Source organism: Oncorhynchus nerka, linkage group LG20 (genome assembly GCF_034236695.1).
Source record: "Oncorhynchus nerka isolate Pitt River linkage group LG20, Oner_Uvic_2.0, whole genome shotgun sequence".
Taxonomy (NCBI): Eukaryota; Metazoa; Chordata; class Actinopteri; order Salmoniformes; family Salmonidae; genus Oncorhynchus; species Oncorhynchus nerka.
This window is the reverse complement of record NC_088415.1, coordinates 61384023-61401657: the sequence shown is the minus strand read 5'-3', so window position 1 is coordinate 61401657 and position 17635 is coordinate 61384023. Positions and strand designations below refer to the sequence as shown.

At 39.9% G+C, this 17635-nt stretch overlaps 1 protein-coding gene across 1 annotated transcript in view; it reads right to left on the bottom strand.

The window, feature by feature from the left end:
• The window catches only part of LOC115102893 (insulin receptor-like), a 95725-nt gene extending 79904 nt beyond the window's left edge, over positions 1-15821 (bottom strand). The window contains exon 1 of the mRNA XM_029623313.2: positions 14653-15821. Within this exon, the coding sequence (XP_029479173.1) occupies positions 14653-14737 (85 nt within the window). The 5' untranslated portion in view covers positions 14738-15821. The remainder of the gene's footprint in view (positions 1-14652) is intronic.
• Positions 15822-17635: the final 1814 nt, after the last annotated feature.

Below are 17635 nucleotides of genomic sequence, written 5' to 3'. Positions count from 1 at the left end.
GGACCAGACTGCACTTCCCAAGGCTTCCAGCACATGTCAACAGTCTTTAGAAAGTTGTTTGAGGCTTCTATTGTGGAAGGGTGTCAAATAAGAGCTGTTTCAACAAGTGGACTAGGCTGAGGCCAATCAGTTTACTGCGCGGTCACGCGGGTTCCTTCTTTTTCCTCTGTAATGAATACGCTATTGTCCGGTTGGAATATTATTGAAGATTTATTATAAAAATACCCTAAGGATTGATTGTAAACATCGTTTGACATGTTTCTACAAACTGTAATGGAACTCTTTGACTTTTCATCTGGATTTTGCGCTCGCGCATTGTGCCTTTGGAAGAGTGAACTAAACGCGCGAACAAAATGTAATCGAACAAAACTAACATTTCTTGTGGGAGTCCTGGGAGTGCATTCCGATGAAGATCAGCAAAGGTAAGTGAAGATTTATAATGCTATTTATGACTCTTGTTGACTCCACAATTTGGCAGGTAACTCTATGGCTTGCTTTTGTGGCTGAACGCTGTTCTCAGATTATTGAATTTTTTTAACCTTTATTTTACTAGGCAAGTCGGTTAAGAACAAATTCTTATTTTCAATGACGGCCTAGGAACAGTGGGTTAACTTCCTGTTCAGGGGCAGAATGACAGATTTGTACCTTGTCAGCTCGGGGATTTGAACTTGCAACCTTTCGGTTACTAGTCCAACGCTCTAACCACTAGGCTACCCTGCCGCCCCGCTTTTGCCGTAAAGCTTTTTTGAAATCTGACACAGCGGTTGCATTAAGAACAAGTTTATCTTTAATTCAATGTAAAACATGTATCTTTCATCAAAGTTTATGATGAGTATTTGATGTAGCTCTGCAATTTCTCCGGATGTTTTGGAGGCATTTCTGAACATGGCGCAAATGTAAACTGAGGTTTTTGGATAGAAATATGAACTTGATCGAACAAAATATACATGTATTGTGTAACATTGAGTCCCGAGAGTGTCATCTGCTGAAGATCGTCAAAGGTTAGTGATTCATTTTATCTATATTTCTGCTTTTTGTGACACCTCTCTTTGGTTGGAAATTGGCTGAATGCTTTCTGTGACTAGTTGCTGAACTAACATAATGATATGTTCTGCTTTTGCCGAAAAGGCTTTTTGAAATCGGACACTGTGGTTGGATTAACGAGAAGTGTATCTTTAAAATGGTGTAAAATACTTGTATGGTTGAGGAATTTTAATTATGAGATTTCTGTTGTTTTGAATTTGACGCCCTGCAATTTCACTGGCTGTTGGCGAGGTGGGACGCTAGCGTCCCGAACGATCCCAGAGAGGTTAAGCCACAGAAAAAGTAAGCAACCTTCAGTCACTTCAGGAGTCCATCTTTTAATCTCTACCTTTTAAGCCTTCTCTCGATGCAGACACACTTTCTAGACTGAGATGAGCAGAACCATGTTATGATCCCAACCCCCAAGACTGGGTAGTGCCTTGGAAAAATACACACCTGGGATGTTACCATAACAGAGGTCCAGACAGGCTTCAGTTCGGGTAGGTAACATATTGCTGATATGATGGTAAATGTTGAGATGGATTGCACACATTAAAGTCTCCCATGATTAGCTTTACTGCTTCAGGTGACTGTCTCAGCCTGGGATACAAGGTCATGAATCAAGTCGGCAGCTTTGAGTGTGTCAGCAGAGTCTATGTAAACAATAAATAAATCGGACTGGATTTATTTCCTGTGGCTGGTAGTATGGCCGTAGGTTAAGAGCAAGGAGTTCAATATCTTTAGTACATACCTTGTGCTTAGTTGTAATATGGGCAGGATTGCAATATTTCTCATTGACGAATGCACACTCTCCACCACCATTTCTCTTACCAGAGTTGATGCTTCGGTCCGTTCTAACGATTGTGGAGCCATGCAGCTCCACAACAGAGTCGGGATCCTGTTCCGTAAACCAGGTCTCAGACAGATCAAGCAGGATTGTCAGTACTTAGATGTATTGGGTACAAGCCCGTAACTCATCAGTCTTATTCCTTATGCTTTCTACATTGCTATGCATAATAGATGGAAGAGGTGTTCTGAAGGGCGTTTTTTTCATCCGAATCCAAATTCCTCCTCTGCTGCCACCCTTCCATGGTTTTGAAGCCTATTCTTGGGGACACGTTGATTGTCATGATGGTGGTACTCCATTGCAGTGTAGACTTGAAGCAAAGGGCCAGAGATGAAGCAGGACATCTCGTGTGTATGATATCGCGGCTCGCTGTATCCATTGTATCCATTGAGGGTTAGGTCGACAGCTTGTTTGGTGCGTTTCACAAAAAAACGGATTAAAACTAAAAACAGCCAAAGTACTGTTATTTGCCTCATTATTAATTGTCCAATTTAAATGGCACTAAAAACATAGTTGGTTTAGGTATATCGCAAAGTGATTTATTCTCGGGATGGAACATTTGTAAAATACGAGGAAAATGTTCAACCCTACCACACAGCAGTGGCTGAGTGTGGTGGTTAGGCTTTCATCATATAACTTTATGCCCATCTGTAGAAAGCTGGTTACTCTCCAGAGACAAATCATGATTCACCTGTACCAGATTCTATGATGACTAACATTTTTACTATGACTGAACATTGATGCAAACAAATAATACCTCCGATGTCACAACGGTGTAGAACACAAACCGGGAGAACAGGGACAACCGTCACAGATGTAAGAGAGTTCATGAACAGTCGAGGGGTATCCTATTCCATCCATAACACCACAGGTATAGGGCTGCCTGAGCTCAAATGGCAACTTATTCCCTATATAGTGCACTACTTTTGACCAGGGCCCATAGGTAATATGGTGCCATTTGGGGAGCAACCTAGCTGTTAAGAGTCCTTCCTATCAACTTGGGGGGAAAAAAAGAGATGTTTTGGGAACATCACGCAAACCGATGGAGTTACCATGGAAACCAGCCACACACACGGACAGGCAGGCAGGCAGACAGGGGCTGCTGGACTAACTCACACAGACACATAGAGATAAGTCTGTACCTCGGAGGTACTGTATAATCTATAAAAGGATCACGACTGAAGATTTCCACTGATCAATAATATCTCACACCACCACTGACAGAGTCTAACAGCCATTAGGAGAGTTGGAGAGGGGGGCTAACTATGATGTATTTATATTCCTCAAAACAGCAGAATCCCCATGCAAAGGAATTCAAACTTAATTGGCTTTAATTGTTGTTTGTACCACCTCTCCTGTGCATGAAGAAATAACAGGGGTGATCAACTAACAACAGGCAGAGAGTTAAAATCAAAGGTCAGGATTGAGTCATAGGACAGTCATGCTGGGAGGTTAACTCTGTAGGTGCTGGAGCAAACCACTGAATTGCCAGCAATGGATCATATAACACAGCAATAACAAGTAATGAAATAATATCTTCGTAGAAACTAACTAGAAACTAACACATAATCGTCTATTCCTAAACAGTAATCTACTGTAGACTGTGAGAGGTTAACTCTGTAGGTGCTGGAGCAAACTGATCTGTTGAAATAGCACATAAAACTTACTTTAGCAAAACTAATAGAAAAAAACACTGTCCATTACAATCTGCTGTCTGGAGATACAGGTCATTCATTCTAGAACCTAGACTACAATTCTAGAATCCTTAAAGTTAATTGAGAATTTAGGTTCCATTGTCTATGATTAGAAAGAAAAAGCTCTGTAATTGAACAAGCTATTTATAAGGTGAAGTTGAGAGACATTATGAAACTGTCTGATAAGGTTTTGCAGAATATAAATAATATTACAGAATATAATAATAACATTTCAGAACATGAAAACCCAAAAATATGCTGGGGAGCTGCAGCTGTACAGTTGTAAAAGAAACCGCAAGCCAACTACATAAGGGCAGCTATGGAGCTTCTGATTCACTTCAAACACTCACCCACTCAAGGAGAAAACTCCAACATCAGCACTCTTATGTAGTGCATGTAGATACTTGCCTACAGCTACTATGAATGCATTTAGATAGTATCTACATGGATGGGCTAAATAAACCTGCACTGAAAATGTGGCTGGTATGAAGCTACATATAGTACATAGTCTGAGTGGCTGGTGAATTTTGTTTTCATCCACAGCCACACTGGCTGCATGCCTGGTTCCATAAACACTGTACAGGTCTCACTGTAAAAAAAATAAAAAATAAACTTACATCTCAATTAGACTAACCTGTATAAATAAAGGTTAAGTGAAAATGAAACGGTAGGTTGACCACAGTTAATTTGATGTCTACTTTTTCAGACAAGGGCAACAGGCGGAAGGGGCAAGGGCACTGTCCAGATGTGTGTGAGTGCGTCTCTCCCTCTACTCTCCCTCCTACACTACAGGTCAAAGTAATCTACTACATACGAATGGTGTGCCATTTGGGACATAAACCTCTCCCTGGGCCTCACACGCCTCTCCCTCCTACACTAGTGTGGCCTCAGGAAGAACACAAACACCCAGCAGCTATTGCAACACTTCCTTTTTCAAGATTTTACTAGGTGGATCGTTGGTTTATTGTTTTCCAACATATGCTGTTGGAGCTAAGATCAGGGAGGCACCAGCGGACCAGACAATTGGCTGCAGCGGCGCGTGATGCAATCCATACCAAGAATGCCGTCAACTGAAATGTGTCTTCCGCATTTAACCCAACCCCTCTGAATCAGAGAGGTGCGGGGGGCTGCCTTAAATCGACATCCATGTCTTTGGCACCTGGGGAACAGTGGCTTGGGGATTCAATCTAGCAACCTTTCAGTTACTGGCCCAACGCTCTAACCAGTACGCTACCAATAACTGACAGATTTCAGGTTTCAGACAACAGAACAGTAAAGGCACTTTAAATAATTACTAGCGGGCTCTTAACAAGGATTAGCGGTATTAACCATAGTCTGAGATCAACTATGCCTATGATGTTCTAAAAAATCTCTATAATGTATTAAAGGTACTAGATGGCGATTGATTAATAATTGCTTAAGCTTTTAGGAACTGTGCCTCTAGGACCTTCAAACCCAACTCTGGACCTCGAAGCCAGTTCCACTGCATTTTTGCTTTGTTCCCCTCAAATTAAATCAAATTGTATTTGACACATGTGGAAAACAATTTAAATTTAAAAAATGTAAACCTTTATTTAACTTGGCAAGTCAGTTAAGAACACTTATTTACAATGAAAGCCTAGGAACAGTGGGTTAACTGCCTTGTCAGCTCAGGGATTTGATCTAGCAACCTTTCGGTTAATGCTCAATGGCCCAACGCTCTAACCACCTGCCGCCCCAGAATAATGCTGTAATGTAACAAAATGTGGAAAAGTCAAGGGGTCTGAATACTTTCCGAATGCACTGTACTTCAGTCATTCCTCAAACTCACCAGCTGCACTAACTTTTACATATCACATTACACAACGTAAAACAACCATTTTGAATGTTATATATAGTTTTTTGCATCTCTGAGCGATATTCTATCGACTCCTGGGGTCATTTCATGTTTTCATGTGTATCGATGCAAAACTCATCATACCGGCTATATTTCTGCATGCTTGACAGGCAATAGCTTAAACATACATGAAATGACCACAGGAATCGATAGAACAACGCTCAGAGATAGAAAAATGATAGAACATTCTTAATGGGTGAATCTTTCCTTTAACTGGTTGTTAGCTAGTTAGGTAACATGACCGAACAAGGTTGTTTGTTATCAAATCAATAATTAGCCACCCAGGAACAGTTTAAAACAGCTGTTTGTAAAAGTATTTAAAATGAATGTGAATTTGTAAAAAGTCACTCTGGTAATACGGGTCATCTCTTATTAATGGTGTGCCCTAGAGACGAGCCGTTTTCATTGCTGTAAAGTACTGTGCTCTATTTTCTCTCTCTGACACTCAGAGGCTGTGTGACAGCGAACTTGCAAAGCCTACTCAGAAAGGCCTATGCTCTTGGTTATACCAGGTGATGAAATGATGCAATGTTTCAACTTTGCTCGCTCTGCACACTGCTCCAATCTATCAAATGTACATGTAGCAGAAGAACACCAGGGTCTGCATCCCTGCTTGACATCATGGCTAAATTATATTTTAAAACCAAATGTAATAGATGCGCAGGAAGAGAGGACGGAGAGAACCTGTGAGTGATTGCTGGTAGGGTATGTGGCTGGCTGATTACAGCTGCTACATGTGATATACACATGAAAGTGAAATGGACATTAGTGAATGGGCGCATACAGGAGAGTTACTGTTGCTTTTTTTGTGTTGACTGAATTTATTAACAAAACTGACTTCATAAAAATTTAGAATTTTAGGGTCAAAAAATTCAGTAGTATCAGATGAAATCGTATTCTAAAATGTTGGCAGCATTTTGGTACCAGTATACCATGCAACACTACAATGGATCCCTACCTGCTTTATGGTATCATGTAATATGAATGGGCATTGTTGAGGGCCGTTGTTGACACTGAGGTAATTATTACCTGCAGTATAAGAAGGACATTTCCTTGATCAAGGTCAGTTAGGCCTCCATGTCAAGGGCACGTACTGAGTACGCACCTCAGAAAGAAAGCACATTGTCAGAGCAAGGGCCATATGTATCAAGCATCTCGGAGTAGGAGTGTTGATGTAGGTTCAGGTTTGCCTTTTAGATCATAATGAGTAAGATTATAGACAGGGGAACTGATCCTAGATCAGCATTCTTACTCAGTTGCTTGATACACACAGATCCAGGTGCTTGAGTTGCTTGAAAATGAGGTGTTTCACAAGCTTGACAAAGTTGAACATGTCACCCAGAATTAAAGGACTATTGTTCAAGAGAACAATAAAGACAAACAATTCCTGTGTGTCAACCACACACACACTCATGGTTTTCTCACAGGAGTGTCTCAAATGGCACCCTATTCCCAATATAGTACACTATTTTTGATGGGCGCTGGTCAAAAGTAGTACACTATACTATTTATATAGCCCTTCGTACATCCGCTGATATCTCAAAGTGCTGTACAGAAACCCAGCCTAAAACCCCAAACAGCAAGCAATGCAGGTGTAGAAGCACATGGATATGGATATCAAGGACAACTAAAATCATAACAGCAAAGCAAACTATATGTTTGTGTGCATGTCTGGCACTATTACATGTATGCGTGTGTTCTTGTATGTGTTTATTTGAATGAATGTGTGTACAAACACCTGCACGGCATCAGCCTCAGGCAAATCGGCATTAGTTGTAAAAACACTGCCACAGTGTCATTCAAATGTACTTTTTATGTTTCACCTTGAGTTTATTTTTTACTTTTATCTCCCACACAGCAACTCCACTCCCACTTGTCTCCAATTCCAATTCCACATCCCAATCCTCAGCCTCCCTCAGCCCATCTCTGCTGGCCACCCTCTTCGGGTTTCTACGCAACACATATCTTTCAACTATGCTGTGACGTTTAACGTACAATTTCAATCTTTCTAATCGAATAGAATCCACAGATTGAGAGTTGAAAATAAATAATTTTACAAAGAGGAATCTTATGGTAGAGAAATTAACATTAAATTCTCTGGCAACAGCTCTGCAGTCAGCATGCCAATTGCACTCGCCCTACAAACTTGAGACATCTGTGGCATTGTGTTGTGTAATAAAATTGCACATTTTAGAGTGGCCTTTTTTTTGTTCCCAGCACAAGGTGCACCTGTGTAATGATCATGCTGTTTAATCAGCTTCTTGATATGCCACACCTGTCAGGTGGATGGATTATCATGGCCAAAGAGAAATGCTCACAGGGATGTAAACAAATTTATGCACAAACATTTGAGAAGAAAAAAAAGCTTTTTGTGTGTATGCAATATTTCTGGGATCTTTTATTTTATCACATGAAACATGGGACCAACTCTTTACATGTTGCATTTATATTTGTGTTCAGTATACATAGGGAACGGGGTATCATCTGGGATGCAGACAATAGCTTGTTATGTTACGCAATTACAGACCAACCGGATCTCATTTGACGACAGTGACATTTAACAAGAGTTAGTTCTTTAGTAGAGTTACACACTGGGTGACACTTAAGACAAAAGGATGTCTGTCTTTAACATGAGGCGTGGAAATTGAGCTTCATGAGTGAGATGGATTGATACGGTTTCTGGTTAGACTATTCCCTCTCCTGAGCACTTCAAGGATACATGTACAGTCCATTCGGCAAAAATTCAGAACCCTTGACTTTTCTCCACATTTGTCATGTTACATCCTTATTCTAAAATGGATTATCTTTGTTTAACTAGGCAAGTCAGTTAAGAACAAATTCTTATTTACAATGACAGCCTAGGAACAGTGGGTTAACTGCCTTGTTCAGGGACAGAGCAACATATTTTTACCTCGTCAGCTTGGGTATTCGATCTCGCAACCTTTCGGTTACTGGCCCAACGCTCTAACCACTAGGTTACCTGCCTGGTGGTTAGAGCGTTCCCTCAATCTGCACACAATACACCATAAAAACAAAGCAAAAAACAGGTTCAGAATTGTATAAAAAAATGAATAACTGAAATATTACATTTAATTTACATACAGTACCAGTGAAAGGGTAAGTCGCTCTGGATAAGAGCGTCTGCTAAATGACTTAAATGTAATGTAATGTAACACCTACTCAGTCAAGGGTTTTGCTTAATGTATTATTTTCTACATTGTACAATAATAGTGAAGACAGCAAAACTAAGAAATAATACATGTGGAATCAAATAGTAACCAGAAAACAGCCCTATTTTGTAAAAGAACAAGTTCATATTATGGCAAGAACAGCTCAAATCTGCAAAGAGAAATGACAGTCTATTACTTAAAGACATGAAGGTCAGTCAATCGGGAAAAAGTTTATTAAACTGCAGTCGCAAAAACCATCAGGCGCTTTGATGAAACTGGCTCTCAGGAGGACCGCTCGCTACAGGAAAGGAAGACCCAGAATTACCTCTGCTGCAGAGGATAAGTTCATTAAGAGTTAACTGCACCTCAGATTGCAGCCTAAATTCTTCAGAGTTCAAGTTAGACATCTCAACGTCAACTGTTCAGATGAGACTGCGTGAATCAGGCCTTCATGGTCGAATTGCTGCAAAGAAACCACTACTAAAGGACACCAATAATAATAATAGACTTGCTTGCGTCAAGAAACACGAGCAACGAACATTACACCAGACCAAAGAACAGATTTTGCACTGACGAGTCAAAATTTGAGATTTATTGGTTCCAACCGCCGTGTCTTGTGAGACGCAGAGTCGGTGAGTGGATGATCTCTGCATGCGTAGTTGGTGTGATGGTGCTTTGCTGGTGACACCATCTGTGATTTATTTAGAATTCAAGGCAGACTTAAACAGCATGGCTACCACAGCATTCTGCAGCGATATGCCTTCCCATCTGGTTTGTGCTTAGTGGGACTATCATTTGTTTTGAGTTGGTTTGGATGAGTTGGACTGCAGAGTGAAGGAAAAGCAGCCAACAAGTGCTCAGCATATGTGGGAAGTCCTTCAAGACTGTCATGAACCTGGTTGAGAAAATGCGAAGTGTGCAAAGCTGTCGTCAAGGCAAAGGGTGGCTACTTAAAAGAATCTCAATTATATTTTAATTTGTTTAACACTTTTTTGGTTTCTACATGATTCTGTATGCGTTATTTCATAGTTTGTCTTCACTATTATTCTACAATGTAGAAAATAGTAAAAAAATAAAGAAAAACCCTGGAATGAGTAGGTGTCCAAACTTTTGACTGGTACTGTATATAAATAAAAAGGTGTTTTTTAATTTTAATACATTTGCAAAAATTTCTAAAAACCAGTTTTCGCTTTGTCAGTATGGGGTATTGTGTGTAGATTAAATAAAAATTTGTACTCAATACACTTTATAATAAGGCTGTAACGTAACATCATGTTGAAAAAGTCAAGGGGTCTGAATAGTTTCTGAATGCACTGTAGATACTGTCTGGTTCAGGAATAGATTGATAATGTCTAGTTTGACAACCTGGCCACTTTGGAGATATCAAAAATACATGTATTCTGCTAAGTGGAAATGAGCAGGGAGACACTGATAGGGAGGTAGACGCAGAGTAGTAGTAGGGCCGGGACACGTGCCCATGCTGAAGGGTGACGTGTACATGCTGCAGGCGGCAGCATTACCCGCTAGACCAGGCACACTTCTAAGATAGATTGATATTGTCTGGTTTGACAACCTGACCACTTCAGATGATTTCATTGGTAACCTGAGGTGAACTACTACTTTACATTGGAGACCTGTGGTTAACTACTGTATCTTGGTACCCGAGGTGACCTACCGTATGATGGATGGTAGCACAATAGAGTGTAATGATGAACAAACATTGCAGGCAGAAATAGAACGTAAGACATTCTACCATGTGGAAGGAGGGTGAGTCCTGTGCATACAGATCTGACAACAGAATAGAACAGATACAGATAGAACTATTCTTAATCTATGCCTATACTCAAACCTTCAGTATGTAAAATGGGGTAATGTAAAAATGTAAATATAAAACCCACCAAGGATTTTAGTTTAATTTAGCCATTTTGACAAGCTAATTAATTAAGCTTGTCCAAGCCAGAATTGTCCATTTTGATTTAAGTATTGGGTCAATAAACATCTACAATTCCTTCACAACATAGGTCACATACAGACACGGGCTTGGTTCAGCAAAAGGGTTGGTCAGTTACTGTCAGTCAATGTTATGAAACACTTTCAGTGAGACCCAAGTTTCTCTCACTCACTCACTGGTTCACTGTCAAGTCGGAAAGGTGCGAGAAGGGGGCCAGCCAGAGCCAGTAGCCAGGCAATACACAAATTGTTTATGAATTGTCAGTCCCGCAACAGATTCTCACAAACTGGTCTGATGCCATTACCCAATCTCAACACCCCCCCTTTCAGTTTAATGAAAAAGGTGGCTTCACATTACTATTAGGTTTTTTCCAACTCTCAGTCCAACTCGTTCTCTCATCCCGTCACATAAGCTGAAACCAAACTCGACAGCATTTAACATCCAAAACAAGTACAGAGGTGTTAGTTGAGCGTTTGATTTGTTGCAATGCTGCTAGACAAAGGCTGTTTAAGAGGGTTAACTCCCATGCCTAAATACATTAATGGTGCATAGTGTTGGTGCAAGAGTAGGTATAGGCCTATTTCATCACAAAGTGTCAAGAATTCTACTACATTGACTCTTACCAGCTTTTCAAATAGTTAAAAAATCACGAGTGGGTCACCAGGTGCAGACGGGGTGAATAGAAACCATACGCAGGAATCCAGAGTGTGACAATTTAGTCATATTTTGTGACCTTTTAACTTGGCTGTGCGAGTTTCATTTTTAATTGCTTGCACTGGTGCGAGCTGCCCATTCCACCTCAATCAAAAAGTCCTATTTTTGTGCAGATAAATTTGTTCAACAGTAAAGTGCATTTTCCTCATGATTCCTGTAATAAGTGTCTGCCCTGACAGTGTGCCTGCTTGTTTCACTGGGGCAGGCTGCTGTAATGAACGAGCCTCTCACTCACTCTCCTACTCATGATTGTAGAACGTTTCAAAATGCAATGGCAGGGAAAAAAATACAACTTTGGAAGCAACTAGTTGTCCATATTAAAAAGAGAGGAGTGTCTCAGCCTTCTACTGTAGGTATAGTTGTTATTTTTCAACTATCATTACTGTGCTCAAAGCAGTCTTCTACAATCAAGATACCCGATATGTCTTTGAAATACAGAGGGTGTGAAATTGAGCATCGGCCATCGCAAGGGAACTAGCCTCATTGCACTTACATGGCTACTAGCAGTAGGTGTTATATTTACAGTTCGTGTTCTAGCTAATGTGTTGAGTTTCTACTTCCTCAGGCGGTGAATTAGCACCAATTGAATTAAGCAAATATATAATGTTAATGTACATAAAGATGAAGGCAAATTCATCTCTATTTAACAAAACATTCTGGAGCCCTATTTGGCGGTAAAATATTTTTAAAAATTGTCAATCCAAAATGCATGACAATAACTGGATTAGGTTGCATATCAAAATATTTTGAATCATGCATTCCTGCTTGGACATGTAAGACGTAACAACTTACAATGAAAAAATGTATAAATGCAACATGCAACAATTTCAAAGATTTTACTGAGTTAGAGTTCATAAGGAAATCAGTCAATTGAAATAAATAAATTAGGCCCTAATCTATGGATTTCACATGACTGGGCAGCGGTGCAGCCATGAGTGGGCATGGGAGGGCATAGGCTCATCCACTGGGGCCACAAATAAGACAAATAACAGCACAACAGTGGTGTGCAGAATGGCATCTCGTCGATCCACGTCACACACAGGCTATTGCAGCAGACGACCACTGTTCTGGGTTCCACTCCTATCAGCTAAAAACAAGGAGAAGCGGCTCCAGTTGGCACACGATTACTAACACTAGACAATTAAGGAGTGGAAAAACATGGCCTTTTCCAAGGAATCCCGGTTCCTTTTGAGTCATGCTGATGGCAGAGTCAGGATTTGCTGCAAGCAGCATGAGTACATGGACCCATCCTGACTGATGTCAAAGGTACAGAATGGTGGCGGTGGTGTACTGCCGTCCAATCTGCAGCAACTGCGTGATGCCATCGCGTCAGCATGAACCAACCTCCCTGTGGAATGTTTCCAACTTGTAAAATATATGCCCCAAAGAAGTCAGGCTGTTCTGGAGGCAAAGGGGGTCCCGATACAGTACTAGATGGGTGTACCTAATTAACTGGCCGGTGAGTGTAAATTGCCTTCTTTTAATCTCCGTCTTTGTTGGGAGGACAACAGAAGCTAGGTTGTTTTGTACCATGTCCATCCTTTATCCTTACCATTCATTTAAACTCATTTGGTTTATCCAATCGCATTCAAATCAGTGTCGTAAAAAACCTGCAATGAAAGTGGTTGGTTTGACATAACTTTAAGGCCAAACTAACTATTTTAATCTCTGTCTTTGTTTACTCACTTACTGTTGTACATGTGCATCCGGTTCCTTTACCATTCATTTGAAATATGCTAATTTGTTTAATCCAATTTGATCCAGTCCTGTGATAAACCTGCTGTGATTTCAGAGTGTCTGGTTTGACATTAAGTACCCTCTTTTAATCTGTCATTTTGTTAACTAATTTACTGGTATTTGCAACACAACAGTCAATCACACAGTAATGTAGATGGCTAATACATGTACAAATCCTGTAATAATGACTAGTACTGAGTGAATGTGTGGCGTATGTGTGTTGTGTGAGTGCTGAGAAGTGTAAAGTGATAAGAGCGTCTGCTAAATGACTTAAATGTAAATGTAAAGTCTGCGTTAGGCTGTGTGTGTGTGTGTTGGTGGGGGTGCTGTATGAGTGTGTAGGGATGCTGAGAAGTGTTTGTGTGCACTCTAGTCCTATTCAGAGGGGCTACTGAATACAACTGTGATACAACCTAACTTACTAACTAGTAAATAGTTACCCTACTTTTTGTTCATGATCATGTCACCCCAATTACTCTGTTACCACCCCTGGTGTGTGTTTGTTTGTGTGTGCGCACTCATACTCTTCAGTGTAGACTCCCAGGAGTGCATAATATCTCAATATATATGTTAACAATAGGACCACCTGACTTTAAATGAATGGGTTTAACATACTGTATTTGTTTTATTCTGTATCGACTACTTAGCATATTATTACGGGCGTTGGTTGCAAGTTCCGGAAGGTTGCAAGTTCAAACCCCCGAGCTGACAAGGTACAAATCTGTCGTTCTGCCCCTGAACAGGCAGTTAACCCACTGTTCCTAGGCCGTCATTGAAAATAAGAATTAGTTCTTAACTGACTTGCCTAGTTAAATAAAGAAAAAAAAATGCATCTAATTTGCATAAAGCCGTATATATTTTTTATTCTCATTTCAAAAAAATGTTTCAATTTGTTAAGCATAAAGCATGTATATTTGTTAATAATATGACAATTGGCCTCAAATTACTGTAATTATGCATTCCCTACTGCCTAATGTGCATATTAAGAGCCTAATTGTCATAATATTACATATACATTTCATAAATGTCAGAACAATATGATCACTCCATCTTAAGACATTGGACAAAACTTGTTGAAATTAAGAATCCATACAGGTGATTTTGTGCCTTTTTGACAAGGGTTTATCATTGTCCTGTCCACAATTTTTTTTGTACCTTTTCTGATCACGTGAAAATAAGATCTCAGCGATTTTAAGTCTCACACCCTCATGAAATAAAGCGTTCTGTGTACTATATGGAATACAAAGTATAACACCAGAACCCGTGTCTAATTTTGAGCCCTAACACCCTACCCCTAATCAATGTGATGTACATTGTACGCACCTATTTGATAGCCAAGCACATTTATGGGATAGACATGAACAATTGCAGGTTGCAAAGGTATTTTGATCAGTTTAGGTGGTCAAGTAATTTTTTTACTAACCAAAAAGTCAATCAAATAGACCTTTGTCCGTTTAAATCTAGCGTATCTAACGATAAGGCTGGCCTTGCTGTCATCATAGCGGATATTGATGTCAAAGCAGAGCCTTCCAAAAGTGACACCTAATTTAACAGTGACACTGTTAAATTAAGTACAATTATGCAAGTGAACACATCTGAAACAGATGAGTAGGGTGAGAAGATTATAACTAGCTACTTACTTTCTGTATTTTCTCCATTCGTTGGCTGACAATTCCATACGTAGACAGCCGTCACAAAAACCACAAGTAAAGTCCGCTGACACATATTTACTTAAATCAATATCCGACCGAAGACACAGTCGAGAACTGGGTTAGAATCCGTGTCAACTCGGTTAAAACTAGCTGGCAAGTGGTAGCTGTCAATTGGTTCGTTAGCTAAACCACGAGAACCCAGAGGTAAACAAAAATAAAAACATGCATTCCGGAAAAATGGGCGGAGGGAAGTTCAGAGTCCAACGTGTTCACTAGCTACCTGGTTAGCCACTGCTAGTTATCTGTACAGATCTGGTGGATATTCCAAATCGCCACAAACAAATGCAACAGTGTGATTCATTGTGGACAAACGAAGCTAACGTCTCACTTGCCAATAACTTGCATGGCATTGAGTCTTTTCAATTGTTCTTGATTCAATCCGCAGTCTCGAAAGTCAGAACAGGCCAAGCAGAGTAGCTAGCTAACTGATAGCTACTGTTAGCTGGCTGTGCAGCAGGCCACAACGCAAGTTAGTGCGATTTGATACCAACTCGCAATTGAATTACGCTTTCGGTAACACTCGCTATGGCGCCGTGTATCTACTTCGGAAATGGCTTATTCCCTTGCATTGAAAGGATAAAAACCACAGTTAGTGATGTGCAGCAATTTCTCTCGTGTCGCAGTCCCCACATTCTGTAGCTTCCCTTATGACAACTTCAGGTTCATGGCACGCGTGGCGTACTAAACCAAATCCCCTGGTCACTGCGTTTCACGCTCACCGCTGGTGTCTTTCCCAAAAAATACCACAATAATAAACGCAAAAGTATTGCGATTAATAGGTAGTTTACTTAAACTCAACTGAACCTTGTATGGAGAGAATAAATAATTAAACCGCAAACTCGATTCGGTCAATACTGACATTAACGAGGCTTCCACTCAAGACAACATTGACTGTCAGACTTCACCGTTGGTCAAATTGTTCGCACTATTTCTTCACAATAAAGCGCGTTTCGGTGATTTTACATGACCACATGTTATTGCACAACGACAACAGCAAAAAATAAAGTCGAAAAACTTATATTTTAGTCTCCCACATGAGCGGTAGACTGTTAAATCCTCTTCTCTGCCTCTCCTCCGCCAGTAAACAAAACCTGCAAGTGAGCCAGCTGGGGTTGAAGGGAAACACGGACTGGAATATATTTGATTAGGCAGTTAGACTAAAGATACTGTAAAAACTTGCATTGCATCTGTGAATAGGCTACAAACGAGCGGGGGTCATACCATGGATCATCTTTACTACTATAACCCATAGAAACGCATTATTAAATAACACATTCAGAAATGTTAAAAAAAAAAAAGAGTTAAAAAATGAATCATAAGGAATAAGATTTTTAAGTGTCTGTCCTATATTTAGAAGAACGATTTTCGGGATGTCTAAGAAATAACGCTATCTCTTGGCCACCTTTCAGACAGATGCGAAAGGCCGAAATAGGTGGGTGTGAGAGATTGAGATGCAGCCCATGGAGAAAAAAACTATAGTATAAATTTACTGATTTTGATGGGGATTTTTATTATTATTAATTACTTAGACTGTCGCCTTAATCAACATCCACGTCTTTGACGCCCGGGGAACGGTAGGTTAACTGCCTTGCTCAGGGGCAGAACCATTTTTACCTCGTCAGCTCGGGGATTCGAAGGTTGCTGGCCTAACGCTCAAACCACTAGGCTACCTGTTTAAATATCACATTGTCCAGCATTGGTATCTCTTCTCTCTGTGTTAGTTCTTGGCAGGCTTTATGGGAAAAACAGCTGCACGGAAACTCCTATGCTCAGATAGACCATATCCTCCCTATATGTCAATGCTATCCGCTTAGAGAGGAACTATCACCTGTGGTGGAAAAAGTATCCAATTTTCATACTTGAGTAAAAGTAAAGATACCTTAATTGAAAATTACTCAAATAAAAGTGAAAGTCACCCAGTAGAATACTATTTGAGTAAAAGTCTAAAAGTATTTTGTTTTAAATATACAGTCCCAGTCAAAAGTTTGGACACACCTACTCATTCAAGCGTTTTTCTTATTTTTTGTCTTAATGCCAAGATTGTGAAAAACTGTCATCAAGACAAAGTGTTGTTACTTTGAAGAATCTCAAATATAAAAAAATTTTTTTTAACAAATACAAGATTTCTTTAACACTTTTTTTGGTTACTACATGATTTCATATGTGTTGTTTCATAGTTTTGAAAATAGTAGAAATAAAGGAAAACCCTGGAATGAGTAGGTGTTCTAAAACCTTTGACTGGTAGTGTGTGTGTGTGTGTGTGTGTGTATTACAGCATTTCAAACGTTTGACTGGTACTGTACTTAAGTATTGAGTAAATGTAATTGCTAAAATATACTCAAGTATCAAAGTAAAAGTAAATATCATTTCAAACTCCTTACATAAAGCAAACCGTATTTTATTTACGGATAGCCAGGGGCATGCTCCAACACTCAGACATCATTTACAATCATCAGAGGCAGTAGGGATGACCAAGGATGTTGTCTTGATAAGTGTGTGAATTAGGCAATTTTCCTGTCCTGCTAAGCATTCAAAATGTAACGAGTACTTTTGGGTGTCAGGGTAAATGAATGGAGTAAAAGGTACATACTTTTCATTAGGAATGTAGTGAAGTAAAAGTTGTCAAAAATATAAATAATAAAGTAAAGATCAGATACCCCCGAAAACTACTTAAGTAGTACTATCAAGACATTTGTGTACCAATTGTTTCCAGTTTTAGCTTTCTGAATTCACTTGTGTTCTCTGTATGTGTGCATTGTTTAAAAGGTGGGTTACATCCCAAATCGCACCCTATTCTCCTCATTGTGCACTAGTACACTACTTTTTAAAAAGTTATGCACTACGTATGGAATAGGGTGCCATTTGCGGCATACATAGTCTCACGTGCCAGTCTTAAAGGGCTGAACTGAAG